General features: G+C 39.6%; 1 protein-coding gene across 2 annotated transcripts in view; it reads right to left on the bottom strand.

Moving 5' to 3' along the window:
• Positions 1–23,757, bottom strand: part of lrmda (leucine rich melanocyte differentiation associated) — a 205,086-nt gene extending 181,329 nt beyond the window's left edge. Inside the window, exons 1-2 of one of the 2 annotated variants that reach the window (XM_072390921.1) lie at positions 23,531–23,757; positions 22,667–22,767 (exon numbers count right to left, since the gene is read on the bottom strand). In XM_072390921.1, the coding sequence (XP_072247022.1) occupies positions 22,667–22,767; positions 23,531–23,572 (143 nt within the window). In that variant the 5' untranslated portion in view covers positions 23,573–23,757. The remainder of the gene's footprint in view (positions 1–22,666; positions 22,768–23,530) is intronic. The other variant, XM_072390922.1, reaches the window with a different exon arrangement.
• Between the last annotated feature and the right edge of the window lie 1,031 nt (positions 23,758–24,788).

Below are 24,788 nucleotides of genomic sequence, written 5' to 3'. Positions count from 1 at the left end.
CTTGTACATCCACTGATTTACGATGAGCGTTTAAGTCATTTATCAGATTTAGTGATTGCATCAATACGTTTTTCCCATTATTCTTCTAAAGCTAACTCGAAATATTTCATGCTCCGCAATTTATCATCTATTTTCTGAAACACTGACACAGATATGATACGAAATCTAAAGCAACGTGTCTGGCACTGGCATTAACTTTAAATAAAAAAACCTCTCCTGTTTCCCCGAGAGTGCCAAGCATGGCTTGCACATAGGGAGATCAGAGAACATGGCCGCTGTGCTTCGCCTGCTACTATCAATCAGACCCCAAATGGCTTCCCTGACACCACCACAACTCATTTTCCAATGTGCCCTATGTGACCACCATCTTAAAAAGAAAAGCCGGGAACAATTTTGAGGAGGAGCGCTAGACACTGGCTAGAGTCACTGCCAAACTTCTAACAATATGTTTCCAAACACATCATCTGGAGAGGTGCAGCTGTAGATGCAGTCCAGGTGCACAGCAGCATTGAGTGAGTGAGTTCACTTGTCAATACTGTATGTTTGAAATTTTTGACACATGCTCGCCCCTACCTTACCCCTCCCTCGTTAATGCCATCCCCTCTCTTCACACACCTCTCCATATCTTTACTCGTCTCTCATTTCTCCCCCCTCAGCCCCTCCCTTTCCTTCCGTGTGCAGAGGCCAGAGTCAAATTTACAACAACTGTCAAAGTCAGGGATGACAGATAAATTAATCTTCTCTTCATGAGTTTACATCCCAGGCATCTGGGCTGCTGATCTGGCCCCTAACAAGCGCGGGGTCTCAGCGAGCTGTCTTTTAAAGCTGATGTTTTCATGGCCAGAGATGAATTACCCTGTCACGAGAATCTATTTATACAGCAGTTAGAGGGTGGGGCTCTGGATGCAGGACAGTGTGATTTCATGGGTTAAGGTCTCCTTGAAGCATCTGTTAAATCTGGTTTTGTCAAACACACGTCAGCACCTAGTCCATTTTTAGAATAGATTTTGTAATAGTTTTTCCTCATATTGTACATGCAGACTTAATGCTTATTAATCTAACTTATCAGGTATTAGTAGTTTCTGGCTGGCTTCCCCCCTTAAACATTCCTCGCTACATAGATCCAAAAGTAAACTTGTCTTTGAATGTGGTTCCATTAGAGAAATTACAGTGCTGTAGAGTTTAATAGCAGAGAGAGCAAATGTAAATTTACATTTATCATCCGAACGTCAGAGAAGAGATGGAGTACGGGGGATGTAGTTAGCTCTGTGGATCATGGAATCATCTAACTCAAAGAAATCCAGTTGCTGTAAAATCTCACACAGCTCCCACATGTGCTAAATGAGCCATAACTGAGAGGTAGGTATATTTCTTACAAGGCATCAAACCTATTTTTTGTGACTGGTTAAAAATACATAAGGCCCTCTTTAAATAAAACATAAAAAATTCCGGGCAGCACAACAAGAGCATATGGCTTTGTCATTAAGTGTAGAGATGAAGTTAACTTCAGTTACACTGATGCTCAATCACTGCATTTGCTTTAGCATGAGTACAATTCTTTAAAAAATGAAAAGTGGTGTTACAAGTGCATCAAGTACATTATAGAGGACTAGATGTGGGTGAAAAAAATAAAAACAAGCTAAGAGATGATTCAGGATTTTTTTCCCCAATGCAAGAACTTGGAGGACAAATGGAGAAAGTCTATGGTGTGATTCATCTTTTGTAGGTGTGAGACACCTCATGTGCTCGACAGCACAGAACAGTATAGGAACTGCACCACCTGCAATAGTGTTCTACATAGTTGCTTCGTATAGTTTCAATTAAAAATAACTTCTACTAATAACATTTTAAAGTAAATACCAAAAGAGCGCAATGCATCATTGCACACCAACGTCAAAACATGACCTCCAGTTTCCTTTGGCAAAGCTGGCGCTTGACTTTTTGGGCCAAATTTTATGATTGACATTATTCCTAACCAAAAACTGTATCCTGAAGCTTGAAATCTTTTCAGCATAGGCGTAAATTGAAATCCGGCAATGTTCCGTTGCTATGAATAATAAAAGAGAAGAGATTAAATGTTTTGGTTGGGTAACAGCCAATGATAATTCTATAATATGTCTTAGGCTGTTTGGGATTTTATCCCAATGCTGTACCATGTTTTGCTGCCTCTGGCCCCTGACAACTTGACATCATTGTAGGGAAAATTAATTCCAATGTTTATAAAACATCTTATATGATTCTGCCAACTAAAGACAGAACTTGGACCGGGCTGCAGATATGACAGTGTACTAAACATTAACTAAAACCAAAAAAATAAGGACTAAGTCATTCTCAAGGGTCCACATATATCTGTCTCCACAGACAACTATTAAGCAGCATTATCTATCCAAACCAGGGATAAATATCTTTCTTTTTTTTTCCCCTCTGCATGTGAATGGCATGAATGCATACGTTGCTGATTTCATTGCATAACTGAGGTTAGCCGTTAGGGCAACTGATTGCAAACGTACACTTTTTCATTTCATTTCTTCCATATATTGTATTTTTTTAATAACTGTACCTCAACGTCTCTAATCAGAGACAGATCATCTGTAACTTCTTAAATTCTTCTTTGATCCTCTACAGCAGGTGTAGCACTAAATGTGAAAAGACTTCAATGAACCCACCAAGCTCAAATAATTAGTAAGAACAGAGTCCTTGTGAGATGACTACGGGAACTAGGCTGCAAAAAGTGATAAAACACATTGGATTAGCTGGCATACGTCATTGTGATGCGGTGGCATGAGAGCAAGCTATCATGGAGTTACAAATACAGAACTCGTTCCAGAAAGTGCTGATGACTTTCCTGCTTCAGTCTCCCTGCCTCTACAGCTCTCACATTCATCTTAAAAATGGATTGCTCTGTCACCTGGACTAACACTTTACTGAGAGCAGCCATCAATACTTTTTGTCAAAAACTGCTGGCTGTGCCAGACATGTCATCAATCACCATTTACATAAAACAAAGAGCTTTCTATGACTGGCAGTCAGAGGCAGTACAGCTCTGACTTTGCTGAAGATAAAAACGATCAGTTTCATAGGTCCAAAGAGTCACTGCCTGCACTACAGGCGTACATGTGCTGTCAATCTCAAACAGATTGCTATTGGCTCGCAAACAGCAAGCAATAAATCAGTGAACCAGAGCCTTAAGATCTCAAGCAAAAAAAAAAAAACATTCAGACCTGATGTGTACTGGTTTCCATGTTGAAAAGGCACCTCAGCTCTTAACGAGTTGCGCCGATGAAAACAGGCTCAACAGGAAAACACAAACAGGGTTAAATACAAAATGTACTATCTGATTGCCTCACCAGCATCTGTGGCATGTCAATGTCCACTTGTGTTTTGACAAGTTCATACGTCAAGAAATTTGGACGGCATCCTTTCTCCACCTCCACTCCTGGCAGACAGAAATAAGCCAGCTTTGATATAAAACACTTGCAGGGCTGGTTCATACATTCACCACTCCTGACACCCAGAGGAAAGCAAGATCTCACATAATTTATTTAACAGAAGAAATATGGTAATCATCCTTGTAATTGTTCTCACTCTATTCCATATTTTCCTGATAAATACGGTAAGCAGGGCAAATGTTCTGAGATAATCTCTTCAGCCGATGTGGTTTGTTACTTTGGAAATAATGTATTGTATAAACACTGAAAACTGATTCACCAGAAACTAACAAGATTTCTTTTGTTTTCTCCTCACCTAAGATTTAGAAAACACGCACGCATGTATGCTATGTGAATGTGCACGCATACATACACACACGCACACATAAAGAATTCAATTTGGAAACCATCATTGGAGCGCAGAGGAGAGCTGGAAAGTCATATTGCTATAATGCTCAGATTATCAATCATTCTGACATTTTATTGGCTTTATCACTGTACATACCATTAAAATGATGTCTGGCCCAGATTGTCAGGGGGCAAACATTAAACAGGCCAGGATTAAAATGCAGATCCCAAACACCTTTCCTCTGCTGCTGAAATTGCACAGGGCTAAGAAGCAGACTTTGGATGTGCTGTCAGAGGAGACATTGCATCAACACTGAGCTAGGCTGACGAATAGATAGATAGTGTCACACTCAGGAAATGCAGAGGCATCCCTCTATTTGTCACATGCTGTAGTCAGTCAAAGTACTAAAAGAGTGATAACAAATGGGGGGAAGAAACATCTATTAATCTCCCCTTGCACTCCTAATCAGACATCATTGGCAAACTCCTTTGCACTAGAATGGCACGCAGCTAGCCTGCAGCTCGTAGAGGAACATATTAATAACAACACTTGTGCTATTAAAAGTAATTTTTGTGGCTCTAAAGCAGCGAGGAAAGCAAATATCCATATTTCAAAAGATCTTGACAGTTAAAAGGTTGTTAATGGGCATTTAAATGCTGGTGCTGCTGCCAAGCTGGCAAAGAGACCAAAAAGAAGAAGAAACGTCTCTTCTCTCTCACAACCTTTAATCAAAGCCATGTAAAGCAAATATGCAACTCTGCTGGCTTATGTGAACAGGAAGAACTTCCAAAATGTCTTCTTTAATTCTCTCTTTACTTTACAAGCTAATAGTTTTTGTACTTATTTTTACTTAAGATGTTTACCAAGAGTTGATAATCACATAGCTGGTTAATATAAAAGAAAAATACGAGTTGTGTCTCTGAAAGTGAGTGTATAATAAAGTCCCTGGAAAATGAATCACACTATAAGCACATACTGGTTTTACAAACAAAATGTCTCCACGAGATTTGTCTCAGTTGGGGAAGTTTTGGACCTTAAGTCTGAATGTCCCTTACACACGTCAGACAACTAATGTAACAATTGAAAGGTTTTTTTTCCTGATAAATCACCACAAGCTCATAATAAAAACATGAAAGTGCACTGAAAGAAACGCGCGTCGTGGCATTTACATCTACTTAAGCATCCAGAATACTGTCAGGTTTCACAATCGCTCATCTTTTTATCAATCAAAATAAAGAAAAGGGTTTACTTATGGGCAGTGATGGAGTAAACTGGTGAAACACAGTGAGCCTTTGTAAGTTTCACCTCTCTCGACTTCGTTTTTTTGGCTTTTTGAACTTCATTTACAAACTTAAGAGTATAGACATTTTGAATACTCTCATCATAGATTAAATATATAGACTAATGGCAAAAATAGGTAGCCCACAACACATCTTGAGGGGGAAAAAGACAGTTTTGCTAAAGATGTAAGATATGCCTATGAGGTACATACAATGCTTTATAATAAGAGCATTCCAGAGAAAAAGAAAGACTAAAAAATCTTTTCTATTTATTTTGTTTGCTGTGTATAAGATAAGACACTGGGATAGTTGTTGCCGTCACAAGAGATCCTTACACTGCTTTGTTTTAAACAGCATTGGGTAGTAACCGCAGAAGAACAGCTGCACAATTCTGAAATCTTGTTTTCTCTCAAAACACTGTCCAACATCTGTTATAATAATCAATATGTCGGACAAATTTGTGCAACATTAATTTGATCATTTTGGTTTGAAGGTACTGTTGCCTCTACATGTGGAGTCTCCATGCATTAAGCAAAATCATGAGAATTTTCTAAGCGACAGTTCATCGAAGGCTGAGTGATAAACAAGAACCATAATCAGTGATGAATGTTTCACTGTGCTTTCAAGAAGAAGGGGAGGCAAACAGTCAAAGCTACTGGTCTCATGACAAGACACAAGATTTCCTACGAACGTCATTTACTCGTTAGCGGCACCCCCACCCAAGCCACAGTCAGTCCACAAAGCTTTCCCTTCATGAAAACCTACCCACAACATCCAAGATTAAGGTTATATGGTGCAAATGCTTCATAAAATTAAGAGTTTGGTTCCATTATGAACTGAGCTAAAACAGCTATTATCAATACTATAGCATCTGATTGTTTTATTTGTGTTAAACAAACCTGGCAAACACTTTCGATACAACTGTAGCATATCGTTTTTATCATAGGCTGGCATTTATATATGCAGACTGCCTCAGTGTAAACAGAAATGAATGCCTATGTGAACTCCAAAGACAGACAACAAGTCCTCCTGTTCAAGACTTTGAAGGCTGTCAAAAAAGGCTTTAGACAGCTCTGTTCCTCTCATTAATATCCCAACAGAGGAAATTAATCAACTGACTGGGCTCAACACTTTTTGTTCTCCCATAAAGAGAAACACAGAGGAGCTTGGAATGAAGCTCCACACATTATGAAAGCTATTATCTTCAGCTGCCAGTCTCAGTGACGGAGAGAGAAAGCTGGTAAGCCAAAACTAATAGGCAGAATGAGAGGTGCAAAAAGTAGGGGACTGGGTCAGATCATCTCTCGCTCGCTATACTCCAATTACTGACAGACAGTTGAGAATATGAAATAAGACTGAGGAATGAGAAATATTCATATCATCCCTGAATGGTATTAAACCCTGACAGAGTAAAAGAAAATGAATGGTGGTTTCAATTTCTACCATGTATCAAATCTGACAAGATATTAAACTGATCTCAAATCACAGACTGTCCGTATCATTGCCAAGGCAAAAGAGGATGTTCTCATTTTGGGTTGTAAGATAAGATTTATTGCTAAAAAGACGCAAATTGACATGTTCAAAATGACTGTTGCAGTCCCTTCCTTTCATCAAATTATGAGGTACACGTCATACCCTGATTTTTATAAACAGACTCAACTGGCACTAATCCTCAACCAACATAGCGGCGAATATAGCAAGCGTGACATAACTCAGACTACTTGATCACAAACAAATTCCCTTCAAATCCCTAATGAATGCAGGACGCTCATCCACCACACACGTCTATCATCAGAGACTGCAACAAGGACATTGTTACAGAGACACACAGAATCTTGTGGTGGTGGTTTATTTTAAGTACTCACACAGTTACCAGATCTTTTTAGTATGCCTATCAATATTGCTTTGATCATCTGTATGGATTATATCATTATAAATCCCTGCAGTTTACATTTGTGACAGCATGCGTTCGCTCCATCTCATGATCTACCTTCAGTCAAAATAATTCATTAAAAACCACACACTTGCATCACAAGCACCCCATGAGAAACACAAGCCTTTTCTATTGCTTCCGGATAGTCTTTTAAATTCTGGCCACCTCGAGCATCCAACACAGGGTCTACCACTTCAAAAAATTCCCCTCATGAAAAAATCAGGAGGCCTGTCTGACATGTGTCCCCGTGCCCCGATGGCATGCCTACACCAAAGACCAGCATTGATTTTCTGTAACGTGGGGTCGGATTAGCCCTCTACAGGGATTAGCTGCCTGTGCAAGGCCTCAGGGTTTGCTGTAAAACTAATAATTAATTTAAACAGCCAGGCTCGTGGAAGGATACACTCACTACGTGTTTCCAGTGTAAGGGTGTGAGTATAAATGACGGACTGGCTGACATTCTGTGGAAGGAACAGCCGTCTGTATATAGAAGTCTACTGTATATCTAATATGATTTTGATGATTTCCCTTAAAGCTGCATCCATAATGTATCCAAGAAGGTAACATCTTTTAGGAGTTCATGTTAAAAATTAATATGTATTGTTGCTCTTAAGTATTCAAACAATTAGTTTGGTGACTGAAATTATTGTACAGACTTATCAGTAGATTAGGAAGGAGGCATTTAGCTGATAAGCTCACGCTGAAAGGATTCAAACCTTTATAATGTTCTGAAATTAAAATAGAAAGGTATCAAATAAATAAATAGGCTGTATAGATTCAAGAACAGCAATCCATTTTTACATAGCTATATCTCTTTTTTTACAGTGTACTGTAAAATAAAGTCACTTCATGCAGACGAGAAGATTTTGGCGGCACGTTTGCTATATGGTGCATTGCTAAGTATGGGAAATCATTCTGAAACAGGTAAACTTTAAGCTTGTATCTGAAGTTGCGCTTGCTTCCACTCTTCCCGAGTTAGCCTGGCTTCTTGGCTTACTCGGGTTCTTTCCAGAGGCCTACAGGAACTACATGTTGGGTTCACTTACACTTACTATAAGAGCTTAAAATGTTAGCAATGCAGTTTTGCTGTTTCCAGTGGAATGGAGGAGGAAGAACTGGGACTGGGCTTCTGTGTTGTTTGATGAGCTTAGATAAAATAGATAAACACATTTAAAAAACACACATACATACACACATATATCACCAAAACAAGATCGGATTTACTGTAAATTGGATGATGACATGTTGGATAATACACTGTAGTGGCAATGACAAAAAATAAATCAGCTTGTATAATTATCTTATACAAGTTCCTAATAACAATACCGTATACAAGTACTGTATATACAAGAAAACATAAAAACACATTCTCAATAATAAACCATGAAAACACTCCTGTTCTCTATGTGAGAATCCTTTTAAATCATTCCACATCCAAAACAATAGAAGAACATCCTTTTGTAAAGTGTAAGGCAACAGCAGTTTTGAAAAAGGTTCCAAATTTGGGACCAGAGGTTGCAGTCTCGGTTGTTACGTCATTTAAGAATCAGATCTTAATTAATTGATCTTAATTGATCAATACGGTTGTAAACTTCTCTGTGTGAATGTTTAATGCCACTTAAAACAATGAGTGTAAAGCTAAGTTTCGCTTCCTTAAAAAGGATTTGTGCGATACAATGAAAACCAACACAAGTTGAAGGATTTCACTACACTCCTCCGTTATCATCCCCCTCCTTTTACCCAGCTGCCAATAAAGGTTTCCAGAGTCAGAGAAGGTAAAGGGATTTCTGCTGCTCTTCCACAGACTTTGATCTGACTGACACACAAACGGCCCTCAGATCACGAGTCTACAGACCCTGTTGGGCCTCTCTGCCTGGTCTGCTTGTACATGTACACTTCATCCCTAAGAGAATTCCTTGCCCTCCTCCCATTTCCCTTTGTCTCTCCTTCATCCCTTCTTCTTCCTCCTCCTCCTCCTCTGCCTCCTCCTTCTCTTCTTCCTCTGCTGTTTGGTGTTTTGAAACATCTGAGTACAGACATGTTCTGAGCTTTGGAGGACCCAGGGGCCTGGGATCCAGACAGAGGGAGAAAATAAAAAACTCTACAGTGCCCCCAGTACAAAAGCTATCTTGCCATTGCCTCTGGGGATAAACTCTTAAACACCACCAAACGTCTGGACAGACTGAGAAGATCAGAGGACTGTTTGTTCTGTTGTTCACATAATCATACTGCTGGATAATAGTGTAGTTAGCAGCTTGCAAGAGAACCAGTATGATGGAAGTTAGTGAATTTATCAAAATGAATAAACAGTGTTTTAAGAAGGAAAAATGAGAATGAGAATACAGAGCTCCACAGCCTGCTGGGCCTAAAATGAGAAGGGTTCTTCCTTGTAGTTTTCCAGCCCAGACGTGTCAGCAGAATGGACATGAAACATGCCATCACTGTTTCTTATCTCAATATGTCCCTGGATGGAAAAGTGAGGCAACAGCTTACTGATGTCTTGCAGCCAGCCTGACCATTAAAACATATTTCCATGCTGATGGATGTCAGATGTAGCCTCAAAAGAAGCATAGCTTGCCCTTGATTTCTGAGCTCATTCACAACTACAGTTTTCTAAACTTATTCTTCGTTCCTCAGAAATGGAACAAGCAAATGTAGATAATAAACAAGAATGGGAGGGAAAGAGTGCGGGCCAGAGTGCGGGCCAGAGGCACTGCTATCTCAGACAAATCTTCCTGTCTGACCAATATCAACTTCTTTGACTGGCAGCTTGAAAGGGCAGGCAGTGGATTTTACAAGTGAAAGCTGTGAAAGATGTGACTAGGCTTATCTAAAATGGAAACAGGAAATGAGTTACAGCTGTGCTGAGAATGTGCCACAGCTGTCCAGGGCCAGCGATGGTGAAAGCATTCCGAGGCGTTGAGGAAAATATGAGGACTCGCCCACGAAAGCTGTTATGGGCATGAAATTGCAGACCAAGCAAATACAATGTCCTGTATGAACAGTAGATCATTACGTCTTGAATAAAAATACAAATAAATTATTTAAATATTTAATTAGTCTCTCATCTTCACAAATATGTAAAAGCGAAGTCTTCAAGTATTGGCGAGGCCTTTAAAGGCTGCCTTCTAACATCAGCTTCCAACTGTATTTTATGGTCATAGGATTTATTCGTCCACTGACAAAATTTATCATGCAGCCCCTCTTAAAAAAATCATCCCCTAAAATTCAAAACGCAGCAAAAGCTGCAATCATCCTCTAAAATCTTGGCATGAAAACAGCCATGTATCTGTCTTCACTTTTCACCCCTGGGCCCTCTAGGAAAGACTGTGGGAGACTGAAAGCCATGAAGCGACCAAAACTGCTCAGACCATACCAAAGGAAGCTCCTTTGTTCATCGTCCAAAACAGGCTCCAAACCTTTTTTTTCCTCTCCTTTTTTTCCACCTGGGATTCAGCCAAGGGAAGTAGAAGTATGGCTGCCCCTCTCCATGCTCAGTTCTAATATGTTCCATGCCTTCCAGTTGCTTACATCATCAATCTCGGAGATGGCTAAATGTGATGGGATGAGCATAAACAGTACTTGAGTTATGGGCTAAAAGAGACAGAGTCTTATGGATAAGCTGTTGCCCCTTTCCCCTTTTTAATGTGAAAACGGCACATATGGAGAGGTCCTAACTGTGGCATATATCCTAAATGACTTGAAAATGTGTTATACAGCTTTAATTCATTGTCACAGAGGGAGAGAGCTTAAGAAAAAGAATCAGCTTTATGTTATCAAAAATACCCCTTAACATCAACGTCAAGCAGCAGGCTTTTAATTGACAGCCAAGTGTCAGTTCTAATCATCTTCCCTTTAATGTTTGCTTAAAAATGCACACCCTCGTGTCAAAACCTGAGTTCACATTAACTCTGTCCAAATGCTCTACTTACTAAACATGTCACTAATGAATTATACATCTGACTTTTTCCCCTCTCTCATATTTACATGGTGTTTCGGCAGAATTTCTGTAGTAGTAGTAAAGTATTTAATAAATGTTTAAACATGTACGAGAGTCAAGATCTTAGCCAGTGCATGCACTGTGCAGTGGATGTTTACACAAAATCAAAAGAATCTGGTCTGCCTATCAAAATTACGAAGACATATGAACAGTTTGTTTTTCACTTGCCAAAATAGAAAAAGGGAGTATGTCCACTTGGGCCCCATCAGTTCAAATCATAAAGATCCATCACTGGCTTTGCACTCTGCTAAAACACCAAGGAAACATATTGTAGATTTTAAGACCCTTTTTATTCAGCCAGACTGTGTACTAAAACTAATTGGATTTCTGTCAATGGAAAAAAATATATCCCGGGGACAGCTTTGAACTCAATAGCTCTGACTATCCAATTGTGCATGAGGGAGTGGGACCATGCCACATGCCAAGCACCGGGGAGGAAAATTAAATCAGTGGTCAACATAAAATATTAAAATAGCATGGTATCGAATTTTTGAAAAATTATGTCAGGGTGGCTCATTATGGCCATCAAGGCAGTGAATTAAGCTATATTTAGTGGGTGATAATTGAAATCATAGCTGTAGTCATTACCACTGACAAGTTTCTAAATAATACCCAATAAATCCCCTCTTTTTAGCAAGGTTCCCATGACAGCTGGCAATGCTGAAAAATATAAAGTACAGAAACAGAATCTCTTTTTCTTTCTTCCCCCGCTCCCTTGTCCCTACCCCCAAACCCCAACTCTTCTCTTTCTCTCTCTGAGAGCCAATAAAATGTCAGCTTTTATTCTCCTCCTCCAAAGTGTTGGCTAGATGTCAGCAGGCCCTTCTAAAGCTCAGCCACTGCAAGCTGAAGGCCTGTAAATCTCTGTGTCAGTGGCACGCCATCCGTCTTGGGATACACAATAAAAAATGTGACGCAGTCATAAAAGGAATGGCATCTCTGCCCAGTATATATAATGTGAACAAAAAGAACATAAAGATGCTCTCTTCCATTCAGAATCCTAAACCACAACATGGTTGTAGACTGAACAGGAGAGGAGGTTGTGGAATGCTCTGGAAGGCTGATGGCAGCTCCTAACAGAGATTGTTCTGTAACCTTTGTTGTCTTTTAACCATGAGATAAGGATTTACACGATTCATGTCGCGCTCAGGGTAAAAGGCATTGTTTGGCTGATGCTGACAGACAAGCTACTTGACTGTGTTACACGAGGTCTGGAAGGTGTAGTGTCGGCAGCACATTAGCAGAGCAGCTGCAGAAGTTTTGCTCTGGATGTCTGAACAGTACAGGGGGCGTTCAGGTACAATAATGAGCTGAAGTTAAACATTCAGCAGGAGAAAACGAACAGTACATAATCACTGTAAACACACTTGTAAAACATAAGATGTAAAGACAGTACATAAATATAAAATGTGCTTTCTACACAGCCAACAAATACTAATCAGCGATAACACTAACCATCTGCCAAATACTGTATTATCCCACCAAAAAATGAACAATCAGGGCATGGACAAAGAGCTGAGACTGTCCTAGAGTTTCTGGTACCTGAAAATTAGTAATAGATCATTTGGAACCTGTGGATGGTGGAGTGAGGTCTTTGTAGACTCGGCTTGTTTCCCACACATGCCATCACATCCCATGAGATTGGTATCTGGGGAGTCTGGAGGTTTGGAGGTTGGGTGAACACATCGGATTCTTTGTTGTGTCCTTTGAGGCCCTCAAAAGCAGTTTTTGTAGAGTTTACTGCCAAGGGGGAAAGGTTTGCAAAAATGTTTAGGGAAGTGGAAAATTTTAACATCCATGCTAATGTCAGGATGCAGGTTTTCCCACGAGAACGTTGCATTCTACCAATATGAGCTGTATTACTCACTTAACTGAACTGATTGAAACATAAATACAAGTGTTCCACTAGACATGTTAGAAAATACATTCAAAATTAGAGGATCAACTTAAGAAGATACAATTTTTTTTATTATTGACAAATAATTATTGACAAAGATATTGTGTTGTTTTGACACCACAACAACTGGCAAGGCCTGAGATTGTAGCTTATTGCTTGGCTCCACAGATTCCCACTGTCATTCAAAAGTAGCCAACAACACATCTATGAACCACACCGTTGCAGTGAGCGTTGGATAAGCATCTACAGATTAATGCAATTGTAGAAAACTCTTAGTCTGGCCAAATATTGAAGTTCTTGAAGAGGTGATGTAAGCAAACTTTTCCATCACAGGGCCAACACAGAGACAAGCGAGACAAAAAAAAAACCGTTCAGACTCACATTTACTACTAGGATCAATTTAGAATAACCAAATAACCTACCATGTATGTTTTTAGTTGGTGGGAGGAAGCAATAGTACCCAGAGAGAACCCACAAATGCATAGGAGAACCCACACACCCACACAGAAAGGCCCCAGATGATATTTGAACCAGGAACCTTACTGCTTTGAGGTGACAATGGTGACAACTTCCACACCACCACAAACCGAAATGCCAGGTAAATGAGTAAAGTTAGTTGAAAAGCTATTACATGAGAAGTTACCAGTGTTTTTGTGTATACTACTACTTAATAGTAGGTGCTTTGTGCTTTCATGTCTATTTCACTCGGGTGTAAATGCTGCTACTGTAAAGTAATTTCCCAGTTTGGGATGAATAAAGCACTTCTATTCTATTTTAGCATGCAGTATTACAGTAATGAGGTGAGTCAGGCAAATGCTGGCAGTGAAAAGATGCAGTCTTTTATACTGAAGACATTTGTCTGATTTTTGAAATAGATAAATAAAAAGAGAATACAGATTGATCTTAATTAATTAGAGTGATAATTAATATGTAGCTAAGTGCAGTCATAGTAATCGAAAGACATTAAGGAAAAAAAATATTGTGGCATTATAAATTAAAAGTCTTGCATTTACAAAAAGAAAAATGGTTTAAAAAATAAACATAATAGGAATAATTAAAGAGGCAGATAATGCATTTCATCCCAAAGTCCCGCCACTGAGGTCATACAAAGGAAATCAAGATGCTTCTTTAGATGCATAAAATTTAATCAAATCATGAATTAAGCAAAGATCCACAGCTGTAATGTAATGTTCCTTTGGCATCATTAACATGGGCATAACTCGCATGCAGTCTTTGTTAATTTAGGCAACATGAGGAACTGTTGCAATGTTGCCATCACTGGGTTGTTGCTATGTCCCAATTCACAACTTCCTCAAAAAAACTTCTTGCAACAAACTTGTGAAAAAGGAGAAGGAACCCGATCTTGTGATTACTTCACTTATTGCCCCAAAGGTTTCCACTGATGATTATTGTGGGATGCTCCACGATGTATAGCGGCTGATGCGACTAGTGAGGGCTAATGCATGCGAGAGTAGAGAGGTAGAATACTTGATCTGAAATGACAAGCATTACATTGATGAGCTCCACCGGTGAGGACATGAGGAAAATGTGTAGTTCATCTGCTGAGGTTCATAAAACATGGTCTGTTGACCAGGTAAAAGCGGTTAACTGTTCTTTTGTTTCATTAGAAAACCGTTGTTTGATTTGGCTTCATCCACCAAGAAGTCATACACATATCATTTAAACTTTAAAGATCTGGCCAGGGGGAATAGTTAAGACTGACCAAAATACAATCGCACATAAATTACTTAAATCATCCCATACCGTGCATATTTTGTTCAAACAAATTTCTTATTTCTTCTCCACATCTAGTCAGGCTCTCGGTGGAGACACCTTTAACTGCTCTCAGACAGAAAAGTGTTTGCAAAAATGGAATAAAATAAAACATTGATATAACCTCAAATTGGAGAGATAGAAGAACAGGACTAGTCGTCCACTAAGCAGAACACCTTCAGCTCTATGTCGTCCCACCACTTCCCCAGGGGTAGTACATCATTTAAAAAACATCCTAGTGAAAATTAAAATGGTATTTTTTTTTCCCACTACCGCTGAATGATACGAAATATCACTGTCCTTCATATGAATAAGTTATTTCCTGCCAGACCGCGTCCCTTTCATCTATCTGGTTTAAATCTCTTAGGGCTGGGAGAGCTCTGCATACTCCTTAATTTATGAGACACAGATCAGGTTATCTGAGAATATCTGCCTAAACAGGCCTGATAGATAGGATATGGAATACATTTCCTCAGCAGAACAGAGTACGCCACCACTATTACCAGACATACACACTCTACGCTCCCAGTTAAATGATTTGAAGACTTCATACTGCCAATGCTTCATATCCTCTCCTTCTAACTGACACTTTATCTGCATACCAGCATCTCTGCAGATTGAACACTTAGGCAAGACAATGACAGGCTCTCTTCCTGTTGTCACTTCCCATTCTTGGGCCAGTCCAATGCCGCTTACTGTGCTTCTGCCAATAGGGGACTCCCCTCTTCCCCCTACCATCAAACAACCACTCTACCTAGCATGGATAGAAAAGAGACACTTGATGTGTGTGACACTCATTTGTCAATTAGCAGACCCCTTCCAGTGTTGACATACAGCAACTTGAAAGACAGAGCACTGTCTGTGACGAATTGAAAGAGACAGATGAGTGAGGCTTGAGCTGCGGAGTAATACTATAATGTTCCTTAGATATGAATATAAAACGACACAGTTGACAGGCCATACAAGGTTTTATTTCATTTCTCAGTGTACCAGGCCTCCCTACTTTGTCTTCTTTGTTCTCTTTTCATCAGACTACTTACATCTCATTTTGACAGCCGAGCGACATTTAGAGCACTTTCGTTTTAAAATGTGAGTTAGCATACTTGATATGTCATTAAAATGCAAAACGCCTGCCATCACCAACATGGCCAGGGTGAACACAAACCCCCTTTTCCGACACACACAGACACACACATAGGCAAATACACACACACTAGAGTGCAGCTCTACATGTGCATGGATACTTCTATTGTATACTTAATTCTGTCAATCATAGAAGAAAGAAATGTCAATGTTTCAGGTCATATATTCAGTCTTAGTGAAAGTAAGGCAGTCAGTTTGAGAACTAAATATAAGATCAATGTGATCAGAAATTGAAAGGTTCCAACTTTCTCTCACTTCTACTAAAACCAAACCATCTCAGTGATAAGAAATGTATTTTCAGGCTGTTAATAGCACTTGGTGAAAAGGCAGCAATGTAGCATAACAAAGTGATCAAGGCTTGCCAGTAAATGCAGTCATGTTACTATCAAGAGGTGCAATATTTGTATTTCTGCACAGCAAATGGAGCCTAAGGCACTCTCACTTCCTAAGGGTAAATACCCACCAGGAACCTCCAAAGAATCACATTCTTTTAAGGTTTTTTTGTTCAGTTTGAATTTGTGCCACCGACAGGAATGCTGAAGTGAAACTGTAGTCAGTTAGAGAGGCATTCCTTACAGCGACCCTTAAGAGCTGCTGTTCACATGTACATTTTATCATTAATTATCATATGGTGATTTCCAATCCCCCATATCGCTTATTTAGAGAGCTGGGCAGCTGATTGCACATAGTAGGGAGTAATAAACAAAATAATTCAGCTGTGATATTGTTCTTGTTTGTTAGCTTTTTGCATTTGATAGAAAAATATCTAATAAAAATGAGACAGAAAACAGCTGAACTTAACTTAACTAGACAACTATTCAACACTATTATGTTTGCCCTGCGTTTACATGATCCATTCTGCTCCCTGTAATGCCCTAATTGTAAACAGAGTAAGCATGAGTTATGTATTAAACAGTGTTCAGTAGTAAGTGTATTAATAAGGATTACTGCAATGCAGCGTCTGTATTCATCCATTTATTTGACTGATTGATTGATGGATTTACCTATTGTTTACTTGTTTGTTTGTTATCACTGTGAAAAAAATGCCAGTAGATGTTGATTAACTTAAATTGGGAATATGTCTGCATGTTCTCCTGTGTGGAGAGAATACCAACCTTCTGGTGAATAAACTTAAAATAAAATACAATCAATTTAGATGAGTCATTGTCCCAAATGATATATGAACTATGATGGTATAAGAGCATCTAAGGATTGCAACACTGGAGAAAGTAAAAAAAAAATGTGTGTTGTGAGAAATCCAGTGATACAGATCTTATAGTTAAATGCATCAATATGTTGTTGAAAGACACTGCCATGAGATTTCAGAACATACTTATCTTATTGTTTTTGTAAACTTACAAAAGCAGAGCTCTGAAACCAATAAAAAATATTAAACATATGTAGGTTCTGCGGCAATAGTACACCTGAAAAACTTCTCGACAAATAACTAGGTGAGCATATGAGTGAATACGCATTAAATGTACACTTCAGTAGAGATTGTGCCACCTGCCTTGTACAACAGCAGCACTGAGGCTGTTCAAAGACTTAAGAAGCCTGTTGCTGCTTTATATTCTCTTTAACTGGAAAAGAAAAGTGTTGGATTTAGCTTCTTTTTTTTTGGCACTTATTAATCTATATTGTACAAACAACTTTTTTTTTTGCTGCCATCTTAACCAGGACAAACAAAACAAATAAAAACATAAATCAATGAATATTGTGTGTAAATGTTGGTTGCTGTGTGATGTCTGTACCATCTTTAAAAAGAAAAAACAAAGAGAGAAACCAAAAACACTAAACTGTCCGAAATAAAATCCTACAGGTACAAGGTTTTACAAATTTAATTCATTTATCGAGACGCTCCGTCAACTTTGTGAAGAAAGGAATCACTTTTCTAACAGTGTTCGGATTTTCCCTCTGAGTCATGTACAACTGTCCTCCTCAATCCTCATGTGTCCAGAGTGATAGCACTGCATGTAACACATGCAGGCACCTAAAGTGCACTCCAGTCACAGAGGGATATCATGTCAAGATAGCACAAGCCCCCTCGCTGTAATGTGTATACACCTGACCTGGAACAAAGTGGACAACACAACACAAACCAAGCCCGTCCTGAGACAGAAATTTCACAGCGAGCCACACTCCTCAACACATTGATGAGACAGGCTGACACTGCAGCACACCGAGGGAGAAGTGTGGGTGTGACAGCCCACTACTATAATTTCATCCTGCCATTACCTGCCCAGCCACTCACAGTTGGGCTCACAGAGACAGATGCACAAACACAGCAAGCAAGCAACGATGCAAAGGTGTACAGAAGACACAAACATATGTACGGCACACACAAAACAACACAGGACTCAGTTAAAGCTGACGTCTGTGCCTTGCTTCTCGTTGTGACTCATCGTCAGGTTGCCGGATGAGAGTTGTCAATTGAGTAGACAGAAATAAGCGTATTAGCTACAACAAACTTTGGCAATGCCTCCGTCTCGATTTCACTTGAGCAGCATGAAGAGGTCTGCGATGTTGAAGGTAGTCCACTGAGTTTACCCAACATGTGCATCTATTCACACCTGGTGGGTTTGAGCTGACAATGAAATGAGGTCATTGTGTCAATATAGAAATGTCTCCACTATCTGACGTGAGATATCAGTTGAAATCAGACTGTTGCCCAAAACATTTTATTTTCTAGGTGAATAATAAATGTGGCAATCTTTTAGTGAACTCTTTAGATTTGTTTGGTAGAATTCTTATCAAATAAAGTAGTCAATCAAAAGGGATTTACTAAGTTTAACCAATAAAAGTTTTCTGAACATTTGAGCCAAGCATCAGATTACAGATGGAACTCACTGGTAAAAAAAAACATCACTTATGGGGCGTGGCTTCAACACAACTCCAATAGACTCGCTATAGACTCAATAGATTCGCTGTGTCAGTGACTTCCTGGCAGTGGCAGTGACGGCCGGCTACTGTGCTACTGAGTACTTGAGCTCCAGTCTTCTGCTATTTCGTAGCCAGATCTTTGGTTATCCACACGTGGTACAACTCTGGCCTTTTACTGTGTTTTTTGAGCTTTTGAATCTTTTGAGAATTTTTGAGTAACTGAGTCTATGTGTAATCTCTTATTTGTTTTCAGCTGTGTTGGAACAATGAGCCACAGCTACCTGAAGCCACGACTGCTTCTGCCACTGTCACTGCACAAACCCCTTTTCCTGGAAGATCCTACCTTTGCTTTTGTCCAGGGATAACAAGAAGCTGCATCCATGTGCGTATTTCTCTAGCCAACAAGAACCTTTCATACCTCCAAAATGCTAAGCAACCCAATTCCCATCAAGCCTGCTGGCCTTTGTTTTTTGGGAGATTCAATTTCACCATTTCATACTGCCCTGGCTCTTGTAATATTAAACCCGATGCACTTTCCAGAAAGTTTGCCACTACAGAAGTCATGGATCCTGAAACCATCCTCCCTTACTCCTGTGTGGTGGCTTCCCTCACACATTGAGGACATTGAGGAAAGGGCTAGACAGGCCCAGGTGAACGAGCCTGATCCGCTTTCTGGTCCCCCCAGCCGTATGTTTGGCCCCACAGCCATTCGATCTCAGGTGCTTCAGTGGGGTCACTTCCCATTAACTTGCCTTCCTGGAATTAACCGCAGACTATCTTTTTTGCAGTGGACCCCAGACCCCAGTTCACATCACAGGTTTAGCAAACATTTGTTCTGCTTTCTGGTCTGGTTTTCATCCGCAAACTAACTAATTAGTTTAATCCGCTACAGGAAAGCTGCCTTTTGAGTGCACCTTGGCCTACCAGCCTCCCCTGTTCTCCTCTCAAGAGCACGACCTGGCTGCCTCCTCAGTCCAATTTGTGCCCTACTCTCGGGCACCCACTGCCCAAATGGCTAGTAGATAATGCCCCTGTGTTTACAATTAACTGCGTAGAAGATATTCTGCCATTTTTAAATTTCTCTGTGGGCAATCATTTTACATAAAGGTTTAGCTGAAATCACTGTACAGATGTTGGATAGAGATTTTGTCAAATGATGCTACAGTTCTGAAAATCAGGAATTTGTTGGAGTAAAGCGGTCTGTTAATGCTTCAGGTGAAAGTCAGTTGATACGTAGTCTTAATGCGCTAATTTTCAGTCACAATTTTTTGACACATTTACTGATCTGACAAAAGAAACAGAAAATGAGAACATGAATGAGAGCAGCTTTATTGGAAACTCCGTTATATTAATGTACACTGACACTATACTGTTTTAACCAAAGATGCAAAGAATTAGGACTTTGGAGCATGTGCAGAGTTCCTTGGCCCGTTTGAGTATTGTTTATTGTATACTGGTAGAAGTGATTCAATCTATAACCACATTATCTGGGGGTGTTAACCCAGTTTTGATTAGCTATATATAGCCGAAGCTGGCTGTATCTGGATCTGTGAATCTGCAGACTTTACTGAGCTGATTAATCTGGCATATGACTTTAAACAGTGATTGCTCAGTTTAAAAATCAAATGGTTCAATGAACGCTTTAGGAAAACTAACAATTAGAACCATGGGCGAGGCTAACACTGTTACGCTGTATGCTGTGACTGGAATATTTCAAAAGTCGAAATACTTGTTTCTTTTCGGCACTCCTGAGACATGGATACTGACCGAAAAACGGAGGAGCATGTTTAGCTGGTTTTACTTTGCTCCGCTCCATTCCTAAAACCCTAGAACAATAATTATGTTGCATAGCTATATATTTGTGTCAACTAAAATGCAGTCAGACATCAGGCAAATTTTTCTAGAATAATTAAATAACTTGAGTATACATCTGGCTACTCCAGAACTCAAGTCTCTTTATATCTATGTTGTTTTTCATTTTTAAAAACGGCGATTTTTTTTTCTGACTGTTCAAAGATCCATGTTTGAATACAGCAACACTATCAGAAAGTAAGCTGTGTCAGGGGTCTATAAGTTGCATTCTTTTGGGTATAAAAACTAAAGCAGAGGCTGATATTCCTTAATTACCATATAGCATTATCACATGTTTAACTGCTTATTGAATTTCACATGTCCACCCACCCATGACCTCCCAGTGTAATCATGTGAGCCCCAACAGACACTCAGTGTGTATGTGGTGGAGAAGTTTAAATAGTTCTACTTTCCATGGGTGCACACACCACTTAGACTGTCAGTGATAGTGGGTGGAATCAGCTTCAACAAACAAATAGATCACTTTTCCTATTGATAAATCATCAGTCAATAGTGATTGTAGATTTGATATAAGCACCTAATGGAAGTATTTACCTCTATGCCACTTCTCTCCCTATACCTCCCTTTGACATTTAGAGATATTTGACATGAAATTAGCTTAACTGAAAACTGCTATGAAAATAGTTCAAACTGAGTCATATATATTTGATCATAAACATCAAGTCTTTCAAGTGGCAGGAAACGTAAAATCATTCCTCATTTTGTTGAGGCCAACACACACAAAGGATGTTTCTTTCGGAATTCACAACTTTCTTTAAGATATTTAGTATCCTACAAAGTAGTAAATAAAAGTAAAATGGGAAATCACTTAACCATTACTGTACATCTTTTCCCCTAATCTCTCCACTATGTGGGTTTACTGCAGTGAGTAGTTTCCTCCCACCCTCAAAAGACCAATACACACACACACAACAGCAAATTAAGCTAACAAAAATAACAACAAGCAAGCGAGAAGAGACATTATAACCTGTTTCCAAGACAATCCTGTTTCAGCTGAACTTGTCTCAAAAAAACAGCATGAAACAGATCAGGGTATACATCTCAGAACACGCTCTGGGGACTTTTAAATGTATTGTTTTACAAAACATCTTATATGGGTACTTTAAAAAAAAGTCAACCAGGTAAAAAGGAAAACAAGAAATGGGACTTTAAAATGAAGAGTTTCAAGAAAAATAACTCTGCATTCTGTTAGAGCATCAGGTGATACTCTACCTCACAGTTTATGAAGAAGTAAATTCCTGTAAGACTCCTGGTTAGTTTATCCAGGACAGCCCCTAAACTTTAAATTATACCTTAACAGTCTAAATACTTAACGTAGAACACAAAACAAAAAAACATGTGTTGCAGGGACATTTGCAAAAGTATGTGCACACATTAATACAATTATTGCATTATGAGATCATAGGATTCCTGGGAATGTTTTTCCTGTTGTCTTTTTCCCCAGATACACACACTCAGTGTGTTGCTGACAAGCATTTCAACTGTGGGTAAATTTAATTTATCCCTACACACCCCCGAACAGATTTTCAAGCTGGCCTGAAGACATTAATAACAGAGGAATTCTGAACTACAGTATAAATCTGTTTATTCGAGGAATGAATATCTCCAGCACAAACAACTGTTTGAAGGCAAGAATTCTGAACAAAATATCACCTCGACTGAAGAGGCTTCATGGCCTGACAGTCATGATAAGGGTTCAGAAACAAAAGCACCGAGTAGCCATCATCTATTTTGTTTTGCTTGCCAGATCAACTACGCTAGCCCTGCTGCTGAAATGGCAGCCCCCTCTGGAGCAGCTGCCATGAGGTTTAACTTCATGATCTGACTGAGGAACCTTATTCTATTTGCTCCCAAATTAGCATGTCACAGTTAATGTCCATGCTTTTTTTTTTGTTTGTTTGTGCCCCTGCATGTCACAAGCTGAAGTCTAACAGTCATTCATCTTTTTAATGTTCTGATAACACTCTGACCACCTGTGCACCGAGGCACTACATGTTCTACATGTGCATGCACCCGGCGTAAAGAGGAATGTCTCCCAGGAAGACGGCAGAGCAGGTGATCACATGTTTGCACCGTCTGTGCGTTGTGTGTGTTTTAACTCCCCGTCCTACCTGAGCAGATTGAAACTCAGATCCAGTCGCTTTGCAAACTGGCCGTATGTGTCTCCAAGGAAGTGTGGAATGTCCTTAGAGTCATGTCCGATGTACGATATCTTTAAGAATTAAAAAAAAAAAGAGAATAACACACACACACGGTAACTATGGAGACCTTAATGTGAAAAGCAAAACTATATTTAAAAACACACACAAATAATAAACACAACATTTCAAAGTAAGTGGAGTGCTTTTGGTTTTGTTGTTGTGCTTTGCGACAACGTTTTGAGAGGTTTGTTTGGTTTTCCAATTGATATGAACAGAAAATAACAGACAAAATACCCAATGGTAGCCTGCAAAACTCTAATATGAGAACAGCAAAAACAGCTATATTGTTACAGTATATCACAAATCACTACATTTTTAATTAAACTCTGGATCCAATACAGCCACATAATGCAGCTGTTGGAATGCAGCAGTGGTGCTTTATTGTAAATCAGACCAGATGATATGACTGTCACCACATCTGCGAAGCCAGTGATGCAAGGAAAGAAATGATTCTTTGCTGTGCGCCGTCCACTTATAGGCAGCACTATCAAGTTATCCACAGTTTCATCATGTTACTTTGTGCCAAGTGCAATACAAGACGCGATAATAACGCAACTTGCGAGACTTGTTTTCACCAACTGAGTTGTTGGAGGAACCGAAGAACTGAAAGTCGCGTTTGCAATGCCAACCACTGCGTCACATGACAGCGATGATGACGAGGAAAAGAAAACATTCAGCACTGACAATCTCTACTTTTTGAAAAGTTAGTGAGGAAAGCAGCTCTTTGACATGCGGGGAATGAGGTACAGCGAACAGGTTACTGAGCGAGCTTACCTGAGTCCCATTCAAAGCCACCAGCGATTCGATGTGAGCCATGACTTTCTCCTGAGGATGACAGCTTAGTGGTTTTTCAGTGAAGCTATCAGAGTTGGTCTCCAAAAGCCAGCTCACGCATGCAAACACGCTATTGTTATCATCAAACGTTTGTGATATTTGTGAATGTAGCCCTGCTACTTTGGAGATCCTCTGTTGCTTTCCAATTGACTTTACAGTTTCCGCGTGCCGTTTCAATCAGCTGACCTGCTGTTTTGCGGAAGCACGCGGTCACTGTTTGTTAACTCGTAAAACTTCAGCGCTGCTGACTGACTCCTGATGGCAGCAGTAGGGCTGCTCCACAGCCCCTCAATGTGTGACAGTGCATCATCAGTTTGCGTTTAGAGACAGAAGTTTAAATTATTCGTCTAAAATGACTCACACTGAGTCGCACAAACTCAGCTCTCAATCGCAGTTCTTGAAGGAATTTGGCTTTCAAACGGAAAACATATTCTTTGTAAAGACTGAGGAATGCTCAGTTTAGGTTCAGATTCTTCAACAGTCCTCGCTACAAATAACGTTATCATCGTCTTACATTACTTGTCTGGACATCATGGCTCATTCGGCTCAGTGCTGGCTCCTGTGCTAAGAAAACAAATTGTTTTCAACACTCCCCTCATCAGTGTAGCCACACAGATAACACGGGGTTGTTTGCCAGGTTTTGAAATGGAATTAGTTAGACTTTATGAGAGGAGCTTTGAAATGGAACCAAGGTCAAGTCCTATAAAAATGGCTCACATGGGAACGGTTTACAGTATGTTTGTTGGTTTAACTAATAACCGTAACCATGTCCGTTGGGTGTTGGATGGGAAAGTTTTCAACAGTTCCACTCACAATGATCCCAGTGGGTTTCCCTCTGCACAACGTTTCCAAGGGGACTTAATTTTTATGGAAGCCTATTTATGCCAATGTAACAAAAAGAAGAAAAAAAGTCCCATAATTGAAACACGATCTCCGAGTTCCTCGAGCGAGTGACACAAAGTGACGTTGCTACCAACAGCAGAGACCCAGCGAAAGCCCATTTTTAGCAATGTGATTTAATAAAAAATACCTAAATAACACTAAGATACTATCTCTTTTGACTTAGTAGCCTGTATGGAAGCCTGTGTCTATGTCATGATTTTGATTTAGTATGCATATTTTTGAAGACCCCATGAAAACTTTATTCACTGAAATAAGATTTTAAAAAGTCCACTAAGATCCTCTAAGTCAAGATATT

Source organism: Leuresthes tenuis, unplaced genomic scaffold (assembly GCF_036924035.1).
Source record: "Leuresthes tenuis unplaced genomic scaffold, fLeuTen1.0.hap1 SCAF_8, whole genome shotgun sequence".
Taxonomy (NCBI): Eukaryota; Metazoa; Chordata; class Actinopteri; order Atheriniformes; family Atherinopsidae; genus Leuresthes; species Leuresthes tenuis.
The sequence above is the reverse complement of the archived record's forward strand: the minus strand, read 5'-3'. Positions and strand labels throughout refer to the sequence as shown.